Source organism: Lynx rufus, unplaced genomic scaffold (genome assembly GCF_022079265.1).
Source record: "Lynx rufus isolate CCGP_SWC_20201006 ecotype Redwood Valley unplaced genomic scaffold, mLynRuf1.p SCAF_7, whole genome shotgun sequence".
In the NCBI taxonomy this organism is placed as follows: Eukaryota; Metazoa; Chordata; class Mammalia; order Carnivora; family Felidae; genus Lynx; species Lynx rufus.
In genome coordinates, this window is record NW_025814889.1 from 136,075,700 (window position 1) to 136,097,745 (window position 22,046).

At 62.5% G+C, this 22,046-nt stretch overlaps 1 protein-coding gene across 2 annotated transcripts in view; it reads right to left on the reverse strand.

Moving 5' to 3' along the window:
• Positions 1 to 22,046, reverse strand: part of SCUBE1 (signal peptide, CUB domain and EGF like domain containing 1) — a 130,268-nt gene that overhangs the window by 22,591 nt on the left and 85,631 nt on the right. For both annotated transcript variants that reach the window (XM_047066720.1, XM_047066719.1), the window contains 4 exons: positions 11,674 to 11,790; positions 5,150 to 5,272; positions 2,577 to 2,693; positions 949 to 1,071 (listed from right to left, as the gene is read on the reverse strand). In XM_047066720.1, the coding sequence (XP_046922676.1) occupies positions 949 to 1,071; positions 2,577 to 2,693; positions 5,150 to 5,272; positions 11,674 to 11,790 (480 nt within the window). The remainder of the gene's footprint in view (positions 1 to 948; positions 1,072 to 2,576; positions 2,694 to 5,149; positions 5,273 to 11,673; positions 11,791 to 22,046) is intronic.

The following is a 22,046-nucleotide window of genomic DNA, read 5'->3' on the forward strand; positions in this document are numbered from 1 at the left end:
GCCCAATGACAGAAAAAGCAAAGTGGGGAGGCAGGGGGGCGGGAGGGGGGCGGAGGTGCTCAGGGAAGGCCGCCCAGAGCAGACAGCTACAGGGGCGAGGAGCCTCCAGGCCAAGAGGGGAGCACGGGCACAGTCACGTCAGTTGGGGGGTCGAGGTCACTGAGGCTGGAATGGGGCGAATGAGGGTGAGGGCAGAAGGCCACCAGGCCAGGGTGTAGAAGCCTCTGGGCCACCCTAAGAACTCTGGTTTTGCTTCCGCTTGGAGAGGGGTCCTGGAGGGCTCTGAGCAGGGAGGGACACACCCCGAGTCAGGTTTAAAAGGCTCGCTCTGACTACCCCGGGCATGTTAGAGCACCGCGGGGCAGGGATCTGAGAGCCGTTTCGGGGCCGTGGCCCCAGCACCCAGAACAGGCCTGGTGCCTAGTGGGCAATCATGTGCTCGTAAAACCAGAGAATGTGGGGGGTTGTCCAGAGTTCAGCCCAGAGCTGCCCCGCCTCCGGCGCAAGTCAGCGGAGGACACGGGAACCCCACGCTCTCTGGGAGCCCACCTCCCTTCCTGTGCCGGACCCTGTGGGGCTGGTGGCCTGGGCAGGTGGCGGGGATGCCAAGACCCAGGTGCTCCCCTCCGGGCCCTGGTGCCGCTGCAGCCCGAGTAACCAGCCCCTCCCCTCTCCCAGCTTCCTGGGCAGGACAAGGGGGGGCCTCAAGCTGCACGCCCTGAGCCCCGGGCCTTCACCTCGGTGACCCCTCCCCCCCCCGCAGGTCCGCTTCTGTGCCTTTGACGCACCCCAAGTGTGCCCTCTTCCGCAAGCCCCGCTTCCCGTCAGCCGCATCCCAGGCGAGGTCGCCCCGTGCCGCTAGCCCCGCCCTGACAGGCCCCTGCCCCTCCTGCCCGGGTGGAAGGGGGGAAGCCAGCGCCCAGGCCCTCCTCGTGGGTCCCCACTCACCCACACAGTCCTTCCGGTTCCAGTGGAGCCGCCTCCCCGGGGGACAGACGCATTCGTAGCTGCCCTTGGTGTTGATGCAGCCCTGGTCGCAGCTCCCGTTGTTCACGCTGCACTCGTCCACGTCTGCAAGCGCAGGTGGGGGTGAGGGCGGGAGGCTGGCAGGGCAGGGCCGCCCAGGACGAGAGGGACGAGGATCCCGACCCCGACGACAGCCCGACACCGTCCTCGGAGGCAGACGTGCGGCCGCACGCGTCACACGCGGGAGCGCGCACACACGCGGACGCCGGCCCACGTCCCTCTCCCCACCGGGGACCATAGCGGTTTGCTGAACTTGAGCGGCTGTGCCCAGACTGGGGGGAGGGCAGAGGCGGCACAAAATTAAAGTGCCAAGCAGGTCTCGTGGGGCCGGGTCGTGAGGCTTCTCTCACCAGGGCCACTCCCTCCTGGGCTCCGGGCCCCAGTGTCAAGGAAGCCGCCTCCGAGGCCCTTCCTTCGCTGACCACCAAGGAACCAAGGCCTCCCCTGGAGATGGGGACGGGCTGGGCCACACTCACACTGGGGTGCCTGGCTCTGAGCATCTGGGTGGCCGGGATTTGGGCAGCGGCAGGCCCAGGGGAGCTAGTGCCCAGGTTTTGCGGGGTCCCTCCAGAAGAATCTGCAGCCCACCCCAGGAGTCACCCCTGTGCCCGATCATGTCGCTGACTGACCCCATCCCACCCGCAGAGCCGCCCAGCAGAGTGAGTGTGGTCACAGGAAATGAGGCCCCTAGGACCTCGGGGCCATTCTGATCTCTTCCCACCTTCACCTGCCGCCCTGTGCCTCTCCAAGTCCCATCGTCTATAGCTAAGCACATCTAGAACCTTCCCCTTCTCTGGACGCCCTCCCCCCCCCCCCCCACCTTCGCCCGAGCTCTGGAGCTCTGGCTCCCATGCCTGGAGTTGCCTCCCTATTGGTGCCCTGGGTTCCTCTCTCCCAAACGCGTGGCAGCTAGTGACCTCGTTGCACGGACATAGCCATGTCACACCCCTACTCAAACCCTCCAACAGTCTCTCATCGCCCTGGGGGTAAAACCCAAGTCACCTCCAGGGCTCACCAAGCCTTGCCTCCTCCCTGCCTGCATCTCCCACCACGTTCTCCTTCCCTCACGGGGCTCTACCGGCTGCTTCTCGGCCCCTCGCTGCTGCCTCGGTGACTTTGCACGTGCTGATCCTTCTGGCCTGCTTCCTTCACCTTGTGCCAGACACCTCGCCTTTAGGGTCCCCCCACCGTCTCCACACGCCTCCCTTCTCTGTCGTCACCCTCTCCCGCTGGAATGAGCCATCCGTGGGATTCTCTGTGGGGCAGTCATCCCCGATCCGGACCGAGGTCCCCTGGAGTTGCCATCCGCAGGCCTGAGGCCACAGCCTGGCAGAGTCCGGCCCCCTTAGTGGACGCTTGCCGCTCCCTCCCCCATCCTCCACTCTGCTCCTGGCTGAGCCCCTCTGCCCACCAGCCCCCAGCCTTGCTGAGGTCCCCTCCCGGCCCTCCGGAGTCAAGGTCAGGGTTAGGGTGTGGGGCGCAGCGTGGGTGGCCGTGTGGCCAGGCGCGTGCCTCGGGGGGGAGGTGGCCCTGGCGGGCGGGCTGCAGACCTCCGCAGTGGGTTGTCCCGTAGAGTATGTAGCCGCGGTGACACAGGCACTGGAAGCTGCCCGGGGAGTTGATACAGATGTGGTCGCAGGTCCTCTCGAAGGAGCACTCGTCGATGTCTGTGTGGCCACAGGGAGACAAAGTCCAGGGAGGAGTTTCAGGGGGATGGGCACAGCCTGTCACTCGACGGTCACCCAGTGTATGTCTGTACACAGAGTCCCTGAGGCTCCGTGCACAGCCGATCCGCGGCGTCAGCCTTCTCGTCAAGGCCCCATTTTCTACTTTATCTCCGCCAACCTCACGCCTCCATCTGCCGTCTTTTCTGGAGGTGGGCAGGGTAGAAATACTTTGACCACAAGGTATTATTACGAATCTCTGCTATTTTAACATCTCCCGTTCAGTTGTGGTTGGTATTTAATCCGCATCTGCAGGGAAGTGACAGAGGCTTGCCTGAGGATACACATGAGCTGGGACATGAAGCCCGGACCTCTTGGATGCCGACCAAAGTGTGTTTTCCTATTCACTTCAAGATGTCTCTTGAGACAGTAAGGAAAACAGCCCAAATAGAAGGGGGTATGCCACTCATGAGGGATAACAAGGTAGCCTTGACACTATGTGAAATTTGATCCTGAGCTTCCTGGTGGCCAGAGTAAAAAAGGAAAAAGGGTCACAGAGTGCTTATCATCGGACAGAAAGGAAGAAGTGAACCACATGCTCATAGGAGACAAGCCTGTCCTGGCCAAAAATTCTGAGGAAAATGGCTCTCGTGGGATAGCTGACGGGGCTCCTGAGGGCCAAACAGACACTGACCCACCTCTCCATGGGCACCGTTCACCCTTGGAGTACACTGAATGTGACCACACATATTGACGATATGGTCAATATGGTCGATAATTCCAGCACAAGCGAGGAATCGCACTGTGGGTGCTCCAAGGAGGATATGATCCCTCCCTGCAGCAGAATCTGGCAAGATCTCCTGGTACTTGTGGCATTTGGGCTAGGCCTTGAAGGATGGGACTAACTCGGAAATTAGGAATGGAAGTGGGGGAAGGGCACTCCAAGCAGCGGCTGGGAGGGGGGAACGAGGCACCAGGGGACTATGTGGAACTCAGGGGGGTGGGGAGGGGTGTCTGGGGTCCCCATCCCAAGGGCCGGAGTGCCAGGCCAAGGAAGGCAGACTCCTCCCTGCTGGAGCTGGGGAGCCCAGGCTGGTGCTGGAGCAGGGCTGGGAAGCGGCCGGAGCCCCAGGGCCTCAGAGAGGGGGGGCCTGGTAGAGGGTGGAGGGGACTGGCTGGAACCCAGAGGCAGACGCCTCATCGCCTCCTCTCGGCAGCTGCCCACCTCTCTCGTGGGACGGCTGGGGGTACAAAGTCAAGGGCTCTCCCTGAGCCCTCCACAGACCTCGGCAAGGCAGATGGAGAAACTAAGTCCGAGCGTAGAGGAACCTGGACAGGTGCTGTGCTCCCAGCAGGCCTCACGCCCTGAGAGGAAGATAGAACCCGGAGATCCACCGAGGGAGGAGGAGGCGGAGCCTGGGAGGGGACTTGCCGGGCTCAGGTCACATGATAGGCTGGCGACAAGCCAGCCCCGGCCCCTCCCTCACCAGCCTTCCTCGGTGCCCTTGGGAGAGCACAGCCCTCGCCCCTCATGGCAGCGCGCTGCCCCAGGGCCAGCCTTGAGCCCCACTAACAGGCAGGAGATACGAGCCCTATGGCCCGACTCAGCGGTGTGCAGCCTGCCACAGAGTAAAGGACTGGTCTGCAAGAGTCACTGATGATGAAACTGAGCCACGTTCCTGCCACACAGGACACCCTGGCTACTCCCCCTGTACTTTCTCCCAAAGCCGGCCCCCGGGACACCCCTGTCTTCCCAATGACCTCATACAGTTCCACGGGGCTCCTTACGGCCCCCCAAACTCTCCTTGGGTGGGTTTACCTCCCTGGCTTCTCCAGGAAAATGCCTATTCACCACTGTCCCCTCCACCAGGAAGTCTTCCCCGACTACTCTCTCCACTGCCCATCCTCTGTGCTCTCCCTGCAGCCCGGAAGTCTCCTGGACTCGTGCTGGGCTGTGATGCTTGGCTTCTGCCCAGGCCTGTCATCACCCCATTGGCTCCTTGCAGGCACCCGGGAACCCTAAGGAAGGACTGCAGGAAAGTGTAATGTGCCCTGCCTTCCAGCAGGTGGTAGCATCTCACCTCCGAAGCCTCCGAAGGAGGCCTGGGACCACAGGGATGGAGGGTGGAGCTTCTGAGCTCTGCCTGGACTCACTGTGACCCCCCTGCCCCCCCTCCCATCCCCGGGGGCATGTGCAGATGCCTCTCCGGGCCTCAGTTTCCCATCCATAAAGGGACAGGTTGGCCTGGGTGGTTTCTGAGGGTCCCCAGAGTCCTGAAGGACAGAGAAGGCGGGGGCGGGGGGGCAGGTGCACATGCTGGGAATGGGAAATCCACAGCTGCTCTCTCACAACAGCAGGGCTGATGAACCTGGCCCTGGGCCTCTGCTCCTAGGAGCCTGCATAAGCCCGAGGTGGGCGGGACAAGGACGGGGTGTCCCGGGGCACACGGGAGGCTCACCTTGGCACGTCCGCTCATCGGTCAGCAGCTTGTAGCCCTTCCGGCAGCCACACTCGAAGCTGCCCACGGTGTTGCGGCAGAAGTGGTCACAGCCTCCGTTGTTGGCCAGGCACTCGTTGATGTCTGCGGGGACCAAGCAGGCGGGGCAAGGCGAGTGGGCTTGGCCACCAGGTGGGGGGACAGTTCGTCTCCGCTCCTGACTGCCGATGGCCCCCCATCTGAGCACGGCGAGCGAGGGGCCTGGCTCACAGCAGTGGGGGTCAAGGAGGATGAGTCATCCTGCCTCCCCCAGACTGGGCATTCGTGGCATAGAAGGGAGAGGAGTGACGTGTGCTGTGCCCGGCAAGATGACAGGGACAATGACGTCCACTGTGTCCTTCCACGTGCACATTTGGGGCGTCAGTGCGGCCTGGAGCAGGCTGGCTGCTTCCCGATGGCCGTGACCTTGGGCGAGCTACTGCCCCTGGAGCCTTGGCTCCCCGGCTGTAAGACAAGGGTCAGAAGCACACCTTGGAAGGACACCATGAGGATTAAATGACAGTCCTGGGGGCTGGGGGCTGGTGCTTAGGGAGGGCTCAGTCAACAATTTGTAGCTTTAACGCCCCTGCTTTACTGATGGGAAACGGAGGCTTAGAAAGGTAACTGTGTTCGACGGGGGGGGGGGTGGGGGGTGCTAACGTCCCCGGTTCTTGCCTGCTGGTCTAAGTGGATTCTTCACTCATCACTTAACCAGCTGTGGCTGTACCCTAAAGGTCACCGGGCCCAACCCCGTGCAATAAAGGGCCCTTCCCAAACATCCCTGCCACTTGGCCTCTGCTTGCATACCTCTGGTGATGGAGGGCTTTCTCCTTCACAGCATGCCTGTTGGCTGATGCATCACCAGCTTCTCCCTGACTCCTGTGACTTCCCTCCTGCCTCCCCTGCCCTGCTTCTCTGGGTTTTGCTCTCTGGACTCCAGGCCAGCCCGGCAGACTGTGCCATCAGAGACCTCGTCCCTGAGGTCTCTTCTTGGTCCAAAGTTCCTCTTGGGCCCTGACCCCAAGGCTCCCCATGCTGACATGACCCAGCAAGCAGTAACAGATGATTTTCAGAATGGTGTTTTCACCCTGGATTGCAGGGGGTGAAAGGAAGTGATGGAAAACAGAAAGGACTTCTCTGTGTTGGCCAAAGGCCACATCTCTGCAGAGTGGCTGACTCAGACTCCGGCTATCGCTGAGCCTGTCCTGAACGTGAGGGCCCAGGTGCCCCTGTCCCATGAGCAAGGTCCATCTGGCCCCTTTGTGCCGAGCTCCATGGAGGAGACTCCATCCCATCTCAGCGGCTCCAAATCTCAGATGGAGCCTCACTTCTTCTTCCTCAAACCAAACAAGCTGGACCTGACACGTGCAGAAAGTCCTACAGTAGTGCTCCCGCAGAGTGCTCTGCGACAACAAGATAAAACCCAAGTGTGGCCCAGGACACTAGGAGAAGGAGGCTTTTATAGACAGCAAGGCTGAGGGGCCAGGCCTGCGGCGGGGCGGTGGGGGGGGGGGGGCTCAGTCTGTTAGGCGTCTGACTCTTGATTTCAGCTCAGGTCATGATGGCACGATTTGTGGGATCGAGCCCCACGATGGGGCTCCGAGCTAATAGCACAGCACCCGCTTGAGATTCTCTCTCCCTCTCTCTCTGCCCCTCCCCTGCTCTCATGTGCTCACACACATACTCTCTCTCTCAAAATAAATAACCTTAAAAAAAAAAAAAGACGGCAAGGCTGCAACCCTCCCACCCCCGGCAGGCAGTTCTCAGAGCCTCTGGGAGGAGACTGGCACAACACGGGGGCCCAGCGAGCCTGGCAGGGGCGGACCCCAGAGCTGCTTTTCCGGGGAGCCCCGGTGGGAACCGCCTTTGAGGAGTGCAGGACACCCAGTGGGCGTGCCCCTGCATCTCCTTGCCCTTGGTTGCCCCCCTCCCCATGCACCCCCACCCCAGACACCCATTCTGTTTGCAAAATCTGGTGACTCTGGCACAGGGAGGAGGCAGAGCAGGGGAACCGGAGGTGGTCCCCACTAAGTGAGGCCTGCGGTTCGGCCTGCCTGGCCCTGGCTCCTGCTGTGCCACCCCCTGGGTGACTTCACCCCTCTAAATACAGTAGATGCTGTATATGTGCGCGAGATGATCGCTCACAACAATCTCAGCTCCGGACAGCTCTGTACACGCCCATGTTCCAGGAACAAAAATGCCCAAGGGTAAGGCTGCCCAGACGCCACGGTAGGTAGTCGGACCCTCTGGGGGGGTCCCTGCACCTACTGGGTACAACCTCATGCTGGTGACCGGGCCAAGCGCTTTGTGGCAAGGCCTTGTGTGATCGTCAAAACGACCGGGGGACCAGATCCCCCGTTTTACGGGGGGGGGGGTGTCACAGCTACACGCAAGAGCCAGCTTGGAGCCCAGCTCCAGCTGTCTCCAAAGACGAGCCTTCTCCAGCGCACCGTGCTGGCCCTGCGGGCTCCAGAGAAAGCAGACATCAAGCCCAGTTGAGGGCCTGTCCAGGGCAGAGGCTTGGACATCTCTCTTGTCCTCTCCCCCTGGGGATTATAGGAAGATGGGGAAATTTCTTCAAAACATTTTTTTAATGTTTATTTATTTTCAAAAGAAAGAGTCAGACTGTGAGCAGGGGAGGGGCAGAGGGAGAGGGAGACAGAATCCGAAGCAGGCTGCAGGCTCTGAGCAAGCCGTCAGCACAGAGCCCGACGCGGGGCTCGAACCCACAGACTGTGAGATCGTGACCTGAGCCGAAGTCGATGCTTAACCGACTGAGCCACCCAGGCACCCAGGAAGATGGCAGGAGAGTGGAGGCCCGTCTCGGCTCTGACCCAGGGAGCTGTGTGATCCTGGGCAGGGAAAGGCGCCTCTCTGAGCCTCAGGTCCCCCATCTGTGAACTGGGCTGCCAACAGGCGCCTCTCACAGACTGAATCTGCAGACGGGGTCTGCCTCTTCAGGAATGCCTCAGGGCTTCTGGAACCCCCAGCCCCATCCCTATCCCCATCTGGGCCTGTCGGCTGAGGGGCTGTCACAGCAACCAGACAGGCCGCGGGAGGCATGCTTGCTTGAGGCCAGGCTGGTGGAGAGGCTGCCTGGGGGTCCGAGTGGGAGAAGTGCCCCCGGCTCTAGCCCGAGATGCAGTCACGCAGAGGCCCTGGACCTTCATTCTGACGGGCCTCCGCCCCTCTAAGGCTCCTCTCCCTCTTCACCCTGCCCCCACCTCCACCAGGCAGCCAGCAGTCTGTACCTGTTTACAAGTCTTCTGTGGCCCCGGGTCATCCCAGGACGAAGGCCCAGCCCTGTTTGCAGGCCCTCCCCTTGGCCTCCTCGGCCCGGATGCTCTGCCCTCCTCTTTCTGTGTACTTGACTTCTGCCTTGGTGGCCCAGACTCCGGCTGCCTCACTCGGGGCAGCCCCCACCGCAGCTTGGGAACCACCACCTCTCTAGGAAGACTTTGCTGACGTTCCCTTCATCAGTGTGGGCTGTCCCCTTGTCACGGGAGCTGGCCTCGGCAGGGGGCGGCGAGAGGGCCCTGAGGACACAGATGGGGAATCTGGCTCCCGTCTGGAGCCCCAGGGCCCAGCAAGAGGCTGCACAGAGTGTATTCGCTGATGAATGACGAATGAATGAGTTACGGTGGCTAAGAGCAGGGCTCTTGAGCGCCTTGGGCCATCAAGTAGAACTTTCAGCCGTATCAGCAATGTTCAAGCATCAGTGGGAGGGGGCACAGCCTGGAAACCCAGGGGCCATGTGGGGGGCTTTTGGGTGGGAGTGGGCTGGTGTCACCCTAGAGCAGCCTCGTGGGGAGGGCAAGCCGCTGGGCTGGGCTCGCTGGGCAGAGTGAGGGAGAAGAGGAAACAGGTGGTGGGTGGGCATTCTTCGGGCTGTTCTGGAAGGTGTTGGGAGGAGGGCCTGGTGTCTCTGAGGAAATCCGGGCTCCAGCACAGGGAGTTGAGGCTCCAGACCTCCCTCCTCTCAGAAGAGCCCATTAGCAAGGTGCCCCCCTTCCCGATATCAAACAGGTGCAGCACCAAACAGGGGGCCTTGAGATTGTACCCCTGCCGTGCCCACACTGTTGAAAACAAAGCTGGGGGCAAATCCTTCAGACAACTCCACAGCCCTCACGTTTCAGGCAGGACCCCCCCTCCCTTCCCCTCTTCTATGCCGGTCTCCACATGCCCGTGTGACCCCTGTGCGCTCAGGGCTTTCAGCTCTGGATTTTCCAAGACCTCTGTTACCTTTACCCTCTAGTCACTGGTCTTGCTTCACCATGGCTTTTGGCTTCCAGAATATACTAAACCTTTGAAATCACTCCTTTGATATCCCCTTCTGGGCCCGGGCCAACGCCAGGGCGTGCACGCCCACCGAGGAGCCAAAGCCCCGGGGCCGGGGATTCCCAGCCGGCCGGTCCTGCCAGGTGCCCGCGCCCTGACCTGCACCTCACTGGCGGCCCCGGAGAACTCGGGCCGTGAGCACGAGGCTCTGGGACCCCAAATCCTGGGGTCTGGAGGTCAGCGTTTGTTCCCCAGTGTTCCCTGAGTTGAAGACGTCGTGATGCTCATCACATCGGGCAGTTCTAGACCCATGCCAGTCCTGAAATGCCAACTTGTATGACAACATCCGGACTGCTCTGCTTACTGCCGCTGCCTCCGCCTGGTCCAAGCCGGGTGGTCTCCAGCCCGGGTGACGACAGCAGCTGCCTCACTGCTCCTCCAGACCCCGCTCAGAGCCCCGTCCAAGCGGTGGTCAGGGACCGGCTCAAAACGCAACCCCGGGCCCGTGCTGCCCTGTTCAGTGGTGTCTGGGGGGTCGCCAAGGCTCAAGGGATACAGGGCCGAGCCCTCCCTGACACACAGGCCCCGCGGCATCTGGCCTGGCCTCCCCCGCATCTCACAGACCGGGGCGCACAAGATGTCTTTGGGGCCTTAAAGCCCTTGGCCTCTGCACGGCCGCCCCCGTGCTGCTGGAAACGCAGCCCGGTAGCGCCTCTCCCCGCGCCCTCCCCGCCCGGGTGCGGGGCAGGCTCCGGTCCTCAGTCTTTTGCCGGGCGGTACACCATCCAGCACCCAGCGGTCTGTAATACACGTTCATCTCGGTGATTTTAAAAGCTGAAAAGCTGTCTTTTGCATTCGATAGAACGGGAGGCGGAGCGGCCTGACTTTACCCTCTTCGGCCCCAGCTCAAAGGGCACGGGGCCAGGCCTGCCGCGACGCCGCTGGCTGTGAGGACGGCCGGGACTGCGGGGAGCCCTGGCCGGTCCCCCCCTACATCGAGTCCACATGTCACAAGCGGGCACCGAGCGGGCAGAGCGGGGGCTGCGGAAGGGCTTTCTTTTCAAACAAACAGGTGGAAGGACCTCTGCTTCTGTCAATAACCCCTCGGTTCTTCCCCGCAAGGCAGCTCAGAAGGAGTCAGATGCTGTCTGGTTTTACAGGCTTAAGAGAAAAGCCCAGCTCGGACTATTTAAAATCGCCAGAGGCCTCTGCTGTCCGTATTGTCACCCACTGGGCTTTGGAAGTTCACACTCCTCTGCCCTTCCGCTGCCTTCCAGACAGGCCTGCTTCCTGGCAAGGCGGGGAGGCAGGTGGCCAGCGCTCCCAGGGATCCGAAGGGTCAGCTTGGGGCCTTGTGAGCGGCGCTGAGGGGGGCTCTCCCTCCCCTGCAGGGGGCTCTGGTGCTTGGGGCTCCTTTGCGAGGGCTGCAGGGAGGCCCCTTCAGTCTCTGGACCTGCCAGCTCTCGCTTCTTGTGTCCTGACGGACCCCTAACACCACGAGCACCTCCGGGGGCACTCAGAACCCTGTGGGTTGAATCAGAGAGCGAGAGGGGGAAGAGCCGAGCAAGCTCCACCTGCTGTCACGTCCAGCGGCCGGGAGAGCGGTCCATTCCCGCAAGACTCTCATCCTCCCGGAACCTCATCTCTAACTGCAAACGGAGGTCCTTCTGCACCCCTAGTCCCGAGAGCCCCCACAACTTCACTCCTCCAGCCACAAGAACACGCAGCTTTCTCTTTTTTCCAACGGTGACAAGAAGACAATCCCGTCTCTGTACAAGGAGACCTGTCCTCCCCAAACCTCCCCGGGTCGTGCCGATGCCCCAGCTCTGCCAGGTGCTCCCGTGAAGGGGAGGGGAAGGGACGGCCACAGCTCTCACCCCGGGTGTGTGTCTGTTGGGGGGACCACGATGTATCACTGTGGGCCTAGGAGGCCCCGCAGTGAAGACGCTGCTCACCCAGCACAGCACAGTGCACAGCCGGTCTCTCGGATCGCAGAGCGCGGCTGTTTTGCTCAGGACCCTACCGATGCAGCGTTCTCTTGAACCCTGCTGGGGGGCACTGGTACCGACCCTCCCCCTTCTCGGCCTCTCCAGCAGAAGCCTCGGGGACCGCTGACCCCTGCCCTTGCAGTGACTCGTGGCCACACACCGGACCCGAGCGCGCGGCCCCGTCCCTGCCTGAGTGGCGAGCGCAGGGGGGTACCCGTGCCGCCGTGGCTTTGCGCTGACCTTTGCACGTCTTCCCATCCGGTTGCAGCGTGAATCCCACCGGGCAGCTGCATCGCACGCCAGTGGCTGTGTCCCTGCAGGTCCGGTCACAGCCTCCGTTGTTTACTGCACACGTCTCTGGGAGAGGGGAAAAGAGACAGAGATGCTCAGTCTCCTGGGACAGAAGCCACCATCGCCTTTCTCCATTCATGGGGGCGGGGGGGAACCTCCTGAGAGAGGAGACCTGAATTTGAGTTCTGGCTGATGCCCTCTAGCTGTGGGCTTCCCTGAGCCTTGGGCTCCCCATCTGTAAAATGGGAGAATGACACCGTTTCCGTGGGATTGCTGGTGAGGACCCACTTCGATGATGATGGATGGGAAACCGTCTACACACGACAGAGGGCTGTGCTTGTGTAAAGGTCTCCCCCCCACCCCACAACAGGATCAACACTGCCACGTGGAGCCATTGCTGAGATCAGCTTGGCTGGTATTTAACTGCCCAGCGCCGGATTCCTAAACCCTTGTCCTGCCTGGACTCAGACTCCAAACCCGGGGACTGGCAGTCCCTGGGGCTCCGGAACAGGTCTCAGCGTGGACTGGCTTGTGACCCTGGCCGTGGGGTTCCCAGGGGGTGGTTCCCCGAGCCCGCACACCATCCATCACCTTCATGAGGCACTCAGCTCAACATCTGTTCTCATTGAGCCATAAGCCAAAGGCATCTGGTTTTTGTCCACTTGAAACTTGTCTAGTGCTTTTTTTTTTTTTTTTTTTTTTCCTTCCTTTGCAAATTCAAAGGGCCTGGAGTGGCTGGGGCAGAGCCCCAGGTCATCCAACCCGTCGTGTGGTGAGAGTGATCCTCCCCAGGCCTGGAGAAGGGGCTGGCAGAGCTGGGTCACCAGGGTGCAGGTGGCCCGCACACGGAGGGGACCGTTCCTAAGGCCTCTGAGCTCTTTCTGAGCATCTGTGTGCTTTGATCTTGTGGGAACCGTGCCTGAGTGGACTTCCCCTCTTCCCTTCCACGTTGGGAACTGAGGAGCCGAGGGCCCCATCTTTTATAACCCGAACCCCCCCTGCCTGTCTACCTTGGCTTCCTCCGCGCACCTGGCCCTGGGGGCTTTTTTCCCTGAAGCCTCCCCCTAACTGGTTTATTCCGTCTGTCCTTCTGTGGTGTCTGCGTTCCTGCGGGAGTGATGACTGAATACATACCCCGATAGCCAGGAGTCCCTGCTGCTGATTATACCAAACTCTGATGCCTTTCCTTTGAACTTCAACTCTGTGTGTGGGGGTGGGCAGGGCAGTGAGAGGCGGACATCCGGCTTTCCCTTCCGTGTGAGTGTGCAGATTCTGCGGGGGCCGTGGTGGGCCTTGTCCGGAATGTCCCGGACACAGGGGCCACCGGTGGCAGGGGACCACCGGCCCTTCTTCTCAAGGCTAATGCCTTCCCCGTGATGGGAGGAGCTGTGACTACTACTGAAAGGCAAGCGTCCCGGCCCCTGACTCCTCCTGGTCTGTCTTTCCGAGGGTCTCCACCAACCCCAGCCCCGCAGCTTGGTGTGCCGGCCCAGGGGCTCGGAGGCCTCCGGCTTGCTCAGGTCCCAAGGCCCAGCTCAAAGACCACCTCCACGCAGAGCCTCCCCAGCCCCAGGCACAGACAGGCCCCCGCCCTTCCCTGCACCAGGCTGGCCTCCGTCAGCACCAGCCACGCTCTGACCCGCACGTGGCCTGCTCTTAACCCGACTGTTAACTGGGGCAGTGGAGGTGCGTGGGCCGGGGTGTCACTCACCGAGTGACCGAAGAAGGCTACCCCTCGGGTTGGTCCTCGGCACCCTCGCCCGGCAAGCCTTCCCTCCCGAGAGAGCCGCGGTGAAGTTCAGACAAACTCCCCACTTCACGGCCACTGGTCTGGGGCCCCGCAGGGGGGAGTTGCTTAACAAGCGTCAGTTTCCCCTCCTGGGGTTCTAACCAGAGAGGCCTCCCAGCCCCAAATCAAAGCGCAACCCTCAGGTGCCTTTTCGGCCTTTCATGTGGGACAGCCCTCTCTAGAGCGGGGCCGGAGGACCTGTCTGCTCTCCAGGTGCAGGTAATTAAGGCCCAGGCCTTGGAGAGCCGGTGGGGGGGGGGGGCACAGCCGGGACCTCACTCGTGACCGTGATGGCGCCTAGGGCTCCCCATGGCAGTGGAGGTGGGGTGAGGTGGGGGCACTGGGGGCTGTGTCCCTGAGAAATGGACCTGACCAGGCAGGCTCCCGTGGGCCCTCTCCACCTCCGGAGGCCCCGATGGGGCTCGGAATCTTGGCCTTCCAGAGCGCTGGGGCCTCGGGACCCACTGGGCGGGCAGAGGCCGGGAGGAGGCTGGGGTCAGCTTGGAGGGTCACCCACTCTCTGGCCTCTCCCCTGCTCTGGGTACACTTTTAATCTCTTATGTTGCTCTAGGTGAGGTGTGGTGTCTAGACTCAGGTCCTGAGCAAGGAGCTCTGGGCCCCCAAGAAAGGCCCTCAGGGGCTATTCTGGGTCCAGACCTCCTCATCCCATAGCACCTGGTTATGGCGGGTCACCTGCTCCGGACCCAACTCAGCCTTCCAAGCCTCGTGTGCCCCGGGCTCTTAGCAGCAAGGTAAGGCTCTCCTGCCCCCTCCACCTCCCTGGAGAGGAATCTGCCCGGGGCTGTGTGGCCGGTGAGTGGCCGAGCTGCTGGGCCCTGCTGGGTCTGACTCCAACCCACCTGACGGCCTGAAACCTCCAGCCCCGGCCCAGGACCCCACACAGCCGAGCAGGTACTATACTTTCCACATCTCTCCTGTTCCAGTGTTCTCTGTGCATCCTACCCCCACCCATTTGCCCCCTCGCCTGGGGCCCCCAGGCCTGGTCTTGCCACTTCTTTAATATCTGATTCCAGCCCCTGCCCTTACTGCTGCCATTCTGGGCCAGGCCACCAGTGTCTTCCTTTGTGACAATTACGGCCTCGCAAGGGTCCCTCTCCTCCAGACCACTGCCTTACTCTGGGAAGGACCCCGTGAGCCCTCCAGTCTCTCCCGGAACCCGCCTCTCCAAGACAGCTACTGGGTCTTTCCAAAGGCCTCTCCTCTCCCCCTGGAGAGACGAGGAGAGACCCTCCCGGGGCACAGCCCTCTACAGCTAACAGAGGATCTTCTCCTCCGTTAACATCTGCCGGCCTCACAGCAGCCCCAGAGGCTGGCCTCTTTTGCAGGAAGAGAAACTGAGGCTCCAGGAAGTTAAACAGCTTGTCCAGGCAGAGGGAACCTCACATTATGAGACCCAGGGCAAAATTAAAATGAAGGGCCCTTGTTCAAAAATTAAACATTTCAAGACAGACAACAGAGCACTCAACCAATGGGGGGCAGGCCTTTCTGAAGGCAGGGCCTGGGGCAAGCCCCCTCACTCCTGGAGCTCAGGCTTCCTGACGTGCGAAGTGGAGGTGATGGTGTTGACCATGGAGTTCGTACGGGGCCCGGACAGATGTGGATGTCATGGTGCTTTGTGAGTCGTCACAAAGCGTTTCTTGGGGGCCCAGAGCGGGTCGACCACACGCTCACTCTCAGTTCCACCTCTTACGACCTCCCGTGAGGGGTCTTAGCACCCAGTCGGTTGCTGACTCGGCTGACAACTATTTCCTGAACTCCTGCTCTGTGTGGGGCACACGCGCCTCAGACAGTCCCTGGTCTTGTGGAGGCCTCAGCCTAGGGGGGCAGCAGATGGGCTCAGTGCTCTGACCACCGGTTTGGGAAGGACTCCTTGGCACGAGGTGGCTGAGGACTGAGGGGGAGGAGCTCGAGAGGAGTCTGACGGCAACCAGGCCTCAGGGGTTAACGGTTTATCGGGGGAGACAGACTCCTGCTCTTCTCACAGGAGTCCGGGCCCACCGCCGCCCCCCACCCCATCAGGCCTCAGCCCTTGGCCCCGGCTCGCGTGCCCCTCACGACCCAGGAGGCCCCTCCAAGCTCTCCTGAGCCCTGCTGGCTCTCCCAGGCCCTGGCCTCGGTTTGGGTGGCGGTCTCCCCCAGGGACCGCTCGCTCCCCAGGCAGGGCTGTGTCAGGGTGACCCCAAGCCCGGTGCGGGACTGATTTCTGCCGAATGACCAGAGGAAAGAACAAGCCTCTGGAGGAATGGGATGAAGCGGAGAGACCGAGCCCCGGCCCCATGCTGGGCCTGGCAGGGGGAGGGCGCCTGAGATGAGCCTGACGGCGGGGGAGGACCCGCGTCCAGCGGCACCAGCCTGCGTCACGGGCCCTGGGCGAGGCGGGCGCCCACGTGGGCTGACGGCAGGGGGAGTGGCTTCACCTGGCTCAGAAGGCAGGGGGGCGTCTCAGGCCAAGGAGGGCATCACCGAACAGCGCTGGGCACTGTAGCACAGGGTGGGGCCGAGGTGGCGTGCCCTGATGAGAACCGGACGTGAGTCCAGAGGCCTGAATGCTACGCTTAGTTCCCGATGAGCCGTGGGACGTTAGGCCACGGATGCTCCCGTCTCGGGGCTTCTCCCCTGTGGTGGGCCTGGAATCACAGGCTCGTCTACAGTGCAGGTGTCAGGCCCCGCCCCGGAGGCTCCGATCTGGTGGCTGAGATGTGAGCCCAGTGACCCACGGAGACCCTGTCAGCCCAGGGTCTGTCCCTTTAAGGCCCTTACCCCGGTGGCGGGAGCACCTGTCTAGTCAGGGCTGGTCCGCCTGCCCTTTTGCCCCTAGGGTCAACTGAAGCCAGCTGGGAAGAGGGGCTAGCCACTGGCTCTCCCAGCCCAGCTGTGGACTGTCTGGCCTTTGATCTCTCTTCCCTCAGCTGATTCCTGAGCCTTCCATGGCTCCCGTCACTTTGGGATAAGAGAACTCTTAAACACTGGCCCGGCTCTCCTTCACTGCCCGTGTCTTCGAGCAGACTACTGACCTCCAGGCGGGCCCGTGGCCCATCGTGGGCATCGTCAGCAGGCCGATGTCCCTCACTATGCTGGCACAGTGAGGTTGGTCACCTTCGTGAAGTCCCTCGGGCAAGTGAGAAGAGGCCTCAGGCCGACAGCAGAAGCCGCTTCCCCAGCCCCTCGGCAGGGACCGGGGGGAGTAGGGGTCGTCCCTGTCTGCCGCCTGCCGCCCCTGCTCCTTACCACACTGCCTCCTCACCTCTGCCCGGAAGCCCCGCTCTGCCGGCTCCCGGGAGCGGTTTGCGGAGGGTGGTCTTACCCATGTGGGGAGCCGCCCCGTGAGGGCCGGGTGCCGGATGATCCCGCCCCAGGAGCACCCCGGTCTCTGAGCTGGGCCCTGGGGGACACGCTGGTGGCAGTGTGATATGGGGGCTGTGGGGGAAGGGGGTGTGTGGAGCCGGGGGCGGGGCAGTTGTGGAGGCCGGGACTGTAGGCCCTTCGGGGAAGGGGCCCCAAGCCGGGGTTTGAGGGGAAGTGGGAGGGAACCTCGGAAGCCCCGCTTAGCACCCAGCACTGCTCTGTCACATCTGAGGCCAGCGGACCCTTCGGCCCATGATTTTCAAAGAGCCGGCCAGCCCTGAGGCAGCCTGAGTGGGTTCTGGACTCTGCCCTTGTCGCACATAGGCGGGCGACTGTGGGACGCCCCCCCGCCCCGGGCCCTGTGCGGGCTCTGGCCAGGCTGCGTGGAACGACCAGGCCCTCAGGCCCGCATCACCCCATGGGCTCCATCCACCTGGGCCCCATCCCGGCTCAGGGCAGTGTGCTGCGAGTAAGTGTCCGTGACACTGTCCTCTGGAGACACTGGGCAGGTGCATGATCTCAGGGACCACACCCTCTCACAGGCCAGCCTGGTGGGTGGGGTTTCCACTCCGGTGCTCGGAGCGCAGGGCCCTTCCGGACCTGAGGGACGGTGCCCGGCAGTCTGTGGCAATGGGGGTGGGGGCTGACGGCAGGGAAGAGGCCGACCAAGAGTGAGATGAGCAGACCTTGGGGAAGTTTCTCCAACTGAGGTTTTATATTAATACTGGGGGCAGGGGCAGAGCCACGGCAAGCCTTTACCCTGGCCTCTGACTCCCGCCTTTACTCTGCTTCCTAAGGGGAGGGGTGCTAAGGGCAGATCAAGGGGGGCTCACACGCACCCTCTTGTTTGAGGCAGTCCTCAGCGGGGAGGGGGTGGTTCTACGGAGGGCTCCCGAAGGCCCGGCTGGTGACCCTTCCAACCACGTGTGGCCGTGGAGGTTTGGGGGGTCACACCCTTCTTCCAGAACACCCGCCAGCAGCTAAGGCCCTCTGGCTGTGTGTCACCTGCCCGCCTTTCCCTGGAGGGGCTGTGGGAGGTTAGGGGGTCGGCCGCTCACCCCCGCGCCTCGGTCTCACCTGTACCACGAAGGGCGCCCTGGCGATTGCTGGGAACATCTACGTGTCTAGGTACACAAAGTCTCAGCCCAGAGGCTGCCCGGCAGAGGGGAGCCTTGTTCCAGATTCCTGATGGCTGCCGGCCCTCGGGGACAGCCCGGTCCGAGCACGGCCCTGGGCTGAGGGAGGCGCCGCCCGGCACCCGCACACCAACGTCTGGCGCTCCCCCTCCGAGCCCGGGACTTCCTGGGGCCGGTGCAGCCGGCACACGGAGCCCGCCCTCCCGCTCCGGAGCTCTGGCCTGTGAGCTGGGTGGACCTCACGGAGGGCTCTAGACGGCAGGGGCCTGGCTGGCCTCTGAAAGGCGCCTGTTCACCCCGCTGGCTCTTCCGGCCCCCTTTCTTATGGCATCACCGCCCGTGACCCGACCGAGGTCCGGCAGGCCCGAGGCCTCTCGCCTCACGGCCCGGGCCCAGCATTCCGGGTGCCCTAGTACGGTGCCGAGGGCCTGGGGAGGAGAGGGTGGAAAGACCGGATGCAGCCGGGCGGCTGCCCTGTGCCCCATGTGGGCCAGGTGCTCCACATCAAGCACCTCATCCAAGCCGCTTCAGAGCAGAGACTACGACCCCCTCCTTGCAAAAGAGAACGCTAAGGCTCAGAGACGTGAGGTGACCCCAGTCACTGGGTCGCCAGGATGCAGCCCGGGTCTGGCTCCAGAGCCCGGGCCAGGACGGCAAACTGGAAAGAGTCACCGTTAGCGGAACCCTAATCAAGAACGCGTGGTCCTTAAGACAGAGACACGGCCCGGCTGAGCAGCGTGACCCCCCCCCCCCCCCGACCCCTCCTTGGGACAGACCTGGAAATACGCAGGAAGCCCTGAGCTCTGGCTGTTCCGGGCCTGCTCCTGGTTGGTGCCGGCCCGGGAAGCCCCGAGCGAGGCCAGGGGGAGCAGCAAGGTGGCTGGGGCAGGAGGGGCGCAGGGGAGGGGGGTGTGGCTGGGGCCCCGGGGTAGTTTCACTTGTTTCTCCCCGCTGGGGCTCTCTGGAGAGCGCGGCTGAACAAAAGATCGTAAAATAAAGATGCCCTGCGCTCTTTGGGGTGCCTTCCATCTACGGCCACCACGGACAATCAGTATCGCCCCTCCAGGGCCCTCCTGAGCGTGGCAGGGCAGGGGAGCCACGTCGACTGGCAAATACCTCAGGAACTGGGCCATTAGGTGTTGGGGGGGGGCGTTGAGGTCACATCCCAAAGGGCTCTGGGACCCACTTGGACCAAATCCTGAGGGGCCAAGAAAACTAGGGAAGGGTTAAGGCAGGACAGCGAGGGGCTGCGGGCAGGGAGCGTTGAGGCCCAGGAGTGTGCGGGGGTCAAGTGTGCCCGGCCACCGGTGGGACGGAGCGGAGTGAGGAGCAGCGGGGCAGGCCGGGCGTTCCAATGCCCAGTTCATTGCCCCTCACCCCACGCCCAGCCCTCTGGTCCAAGCATGGATTCCCCCAGGGAAGCCACAAAACACCTGCCCCTGAAAAGCCAGGGGACCCTGGCTTAACCCTCACCTCCCTGAGCCCGGCCACCTCTGCCAGCGGAGGACGACTGTCTCCCTCAGTCCTCAGGGGTCATCCCACCTGGCGGTCTGACCACGTCACTCTCTTTGTGACACCATTCGGAGCTCCCCACACGCTAGACCCCACCCCCCTCTGACCTCCAGTTTCACGAACACGCTCTGGCCCGTGCCGCGTCCACACCGCCACACGCCGGCTTCACGCTTTAGGATTCTCTGCCGCACGCCGTGTCTGCAAAACCCCCGTCTACCGCAGGGTCTGAAGCCCAACAACTGGGCCTCGGCCCACGTTTCCTGCCAGGTTCTCTCCGCCCGCCGCCCCATCTGCGGTCTTCCTTCACAGAACCCGCCCCCAGAGCCTGGGCCACGGCTTGCCCACACTGACCTGTACCCACACCTGTAGTTGGGAGGGAGAATGTCCGCAGCTCCCCGTACCCTGCCTTCGCCCCTACCCTCACTCTGGGGGCTGAGACAGGGGCGTGCGGGAGAGGTCTTGTGTTAGCTGTGCCCCCAGAAGGATCATCTCTCACAGTTTTTATACTTTAGGAGACGGGCCTACAGACCGGCTAGAACCAGATTCAGATTTCACGTGGGGCCCGGAGAGAGGGGGAAGGCTGCAAGGCCTCAGGCTCCAAAGGCAGCCCAGGGACTTGAGGGCGAGTGCCCTGGGCCTCTGCAGGGTGGGGGCGGGCCCGCTTCCCCCAGCCAGGCTTGGTCCTTGCAAATGCAGGGCCCGGGCACCAGGAACCCTGGTTCTGCCTGACCTACTGGGAGGCTGGGGGTGAGTCACACCCCTCTAAGCCTCAGTCTCCCCTCTGGGTCAGGAACCTGCCCTGTGTCATCACCTCCCTTGCCTCACATCTGCCTGAGCCCCTCCCCACTGCCAGCCTTGCCCAGGATTCAGGATCTGGGTCTGCCCTTTCTCTCCCAGCTGGACACCTGCCTGTGTGAACAGCGAGCAGTGAGGCCCCACTCAACCCCGGTCCCCTCCTCCAGGAAGCCTTCATTCATGCTCTTGGCCAACCAGCCTACCCTGTGCTCCCGCTCTGGGCAAGGCCCCACACTGTGCCCCCAGGGGCCATCAGAGCTGGCATAGTCTTGGCATCTGCCACACGTCAGGGAGTCCCAGGCTTATGACAAAATAGAGTGCTGGCGGAGGAGGGGCAAGGAGTGGAGATGGGGGTGGCAAGGAAGGACCAGTTAGGTCTGGACAAGCCTCTGTCAGGCGGAACTCTCTAAGATGGCACCTGGGTAAAGAATGGTGGGTGACAGGGCCCACTAGAGCAGGAAGCTGCAGGTGCAGGCCTGAGGGACAGGCAGAGGGTGGCTTCCGGGAGGTGATGGATGCCAGCCAGGTAGGTCTGGGGGGAGGTGGCCTGGGAGGTTGGTGAGGCCTGGGAGGTGGTGGCCGCACAAAAGAGGTGGCAGGCGGGCGGCCCCTGGGTGGGCAGAGGGGCCGGGAGCTGGGGGGGAGGAGTGTGAGTATTCCCTCTGTGGGGCCTCACCTCCATCTGCAAAGTGGGGACGTCTGCCTCAGGGCTGCGGGAAGACTCACTGGTGAGGAGCGCAAGTCAGCAGAGGGAGTGGGCTGAAGGGCACTGAGGCTGCCGGAAGGAGCGGTGGGTGCTCACCGTGGTGGGGGGCGGGCGGCGGGGGCTCTAAGCCCACCTGCAGGGGCGGGGGCGGGGCTTCCTGCACCGTCCAATGCATCCCGTGCTGCCAGCCCCGGGCTTGTGCCGGGAGAATGGTGGCCCCGGTGGCCCTGGGATAAACCAGTAAAGAGGGCAGACGTGGGCTCTGCCTCTGGAGCTCACAGCAGCCAGACATCCCGGGAGGTTCCTCCGAGCCCAAGCGTGAACCCCCTGCGGTCAGTATAATAACAGCTCCCTGAAACGTCCTTAATTCCCCATGACCCTGCATGGCAGAGGCGACTCTGCAGATGCGATTAAATTAAGGCCCCTGAGATGGGAGCTTGTCCTGGATCATCTGGGTGGGCCCGATGTGGTCACAAGTTTCCTTAAAAGTGGAGGAGAGAGGTCAGAGAAAGAGACGGGAGCAAGGTCAGGGAGATGCAATGCTACCGGCTTTGAAGACGGAGGAAGTGGCCAAAAATCAAGAAATGTGGGTGGTTCTAGAAGTTTCTAGAGCTTCCAGAAAAAAAATGCAGCCCTTGCTGACACCTTGATTTTAGCCCGGTGAGTCCTGAGTCCGGTCTCTGGCCCGCGGGAGACAACGAGTTGTGCTGTTTTAAGGCACTAAGATTGCGGTAGCTTGTTCACAGCAACAGGAAGCTAACACGGCATCCAACCCACGTACACTGTGGGGAAGGGACTGACCGAAGACCCGGGCTGACACGAACAACAAAACAGCGCCTCATCAGTCTTGCTGTGAGTGGGGCCCCAGGGGCCCCTGGCAAACTTAGCGGGGTGTTCAGGGGCTTCGCACAAGTCGGCCAGATATTTGAAATTTATCACTCCAACCCTCAAGCCCAAATATTTCAATCGATTTTAATGTCAACAGAAAATCTCTTACGTATTTGGAGCCTCTTGAAAG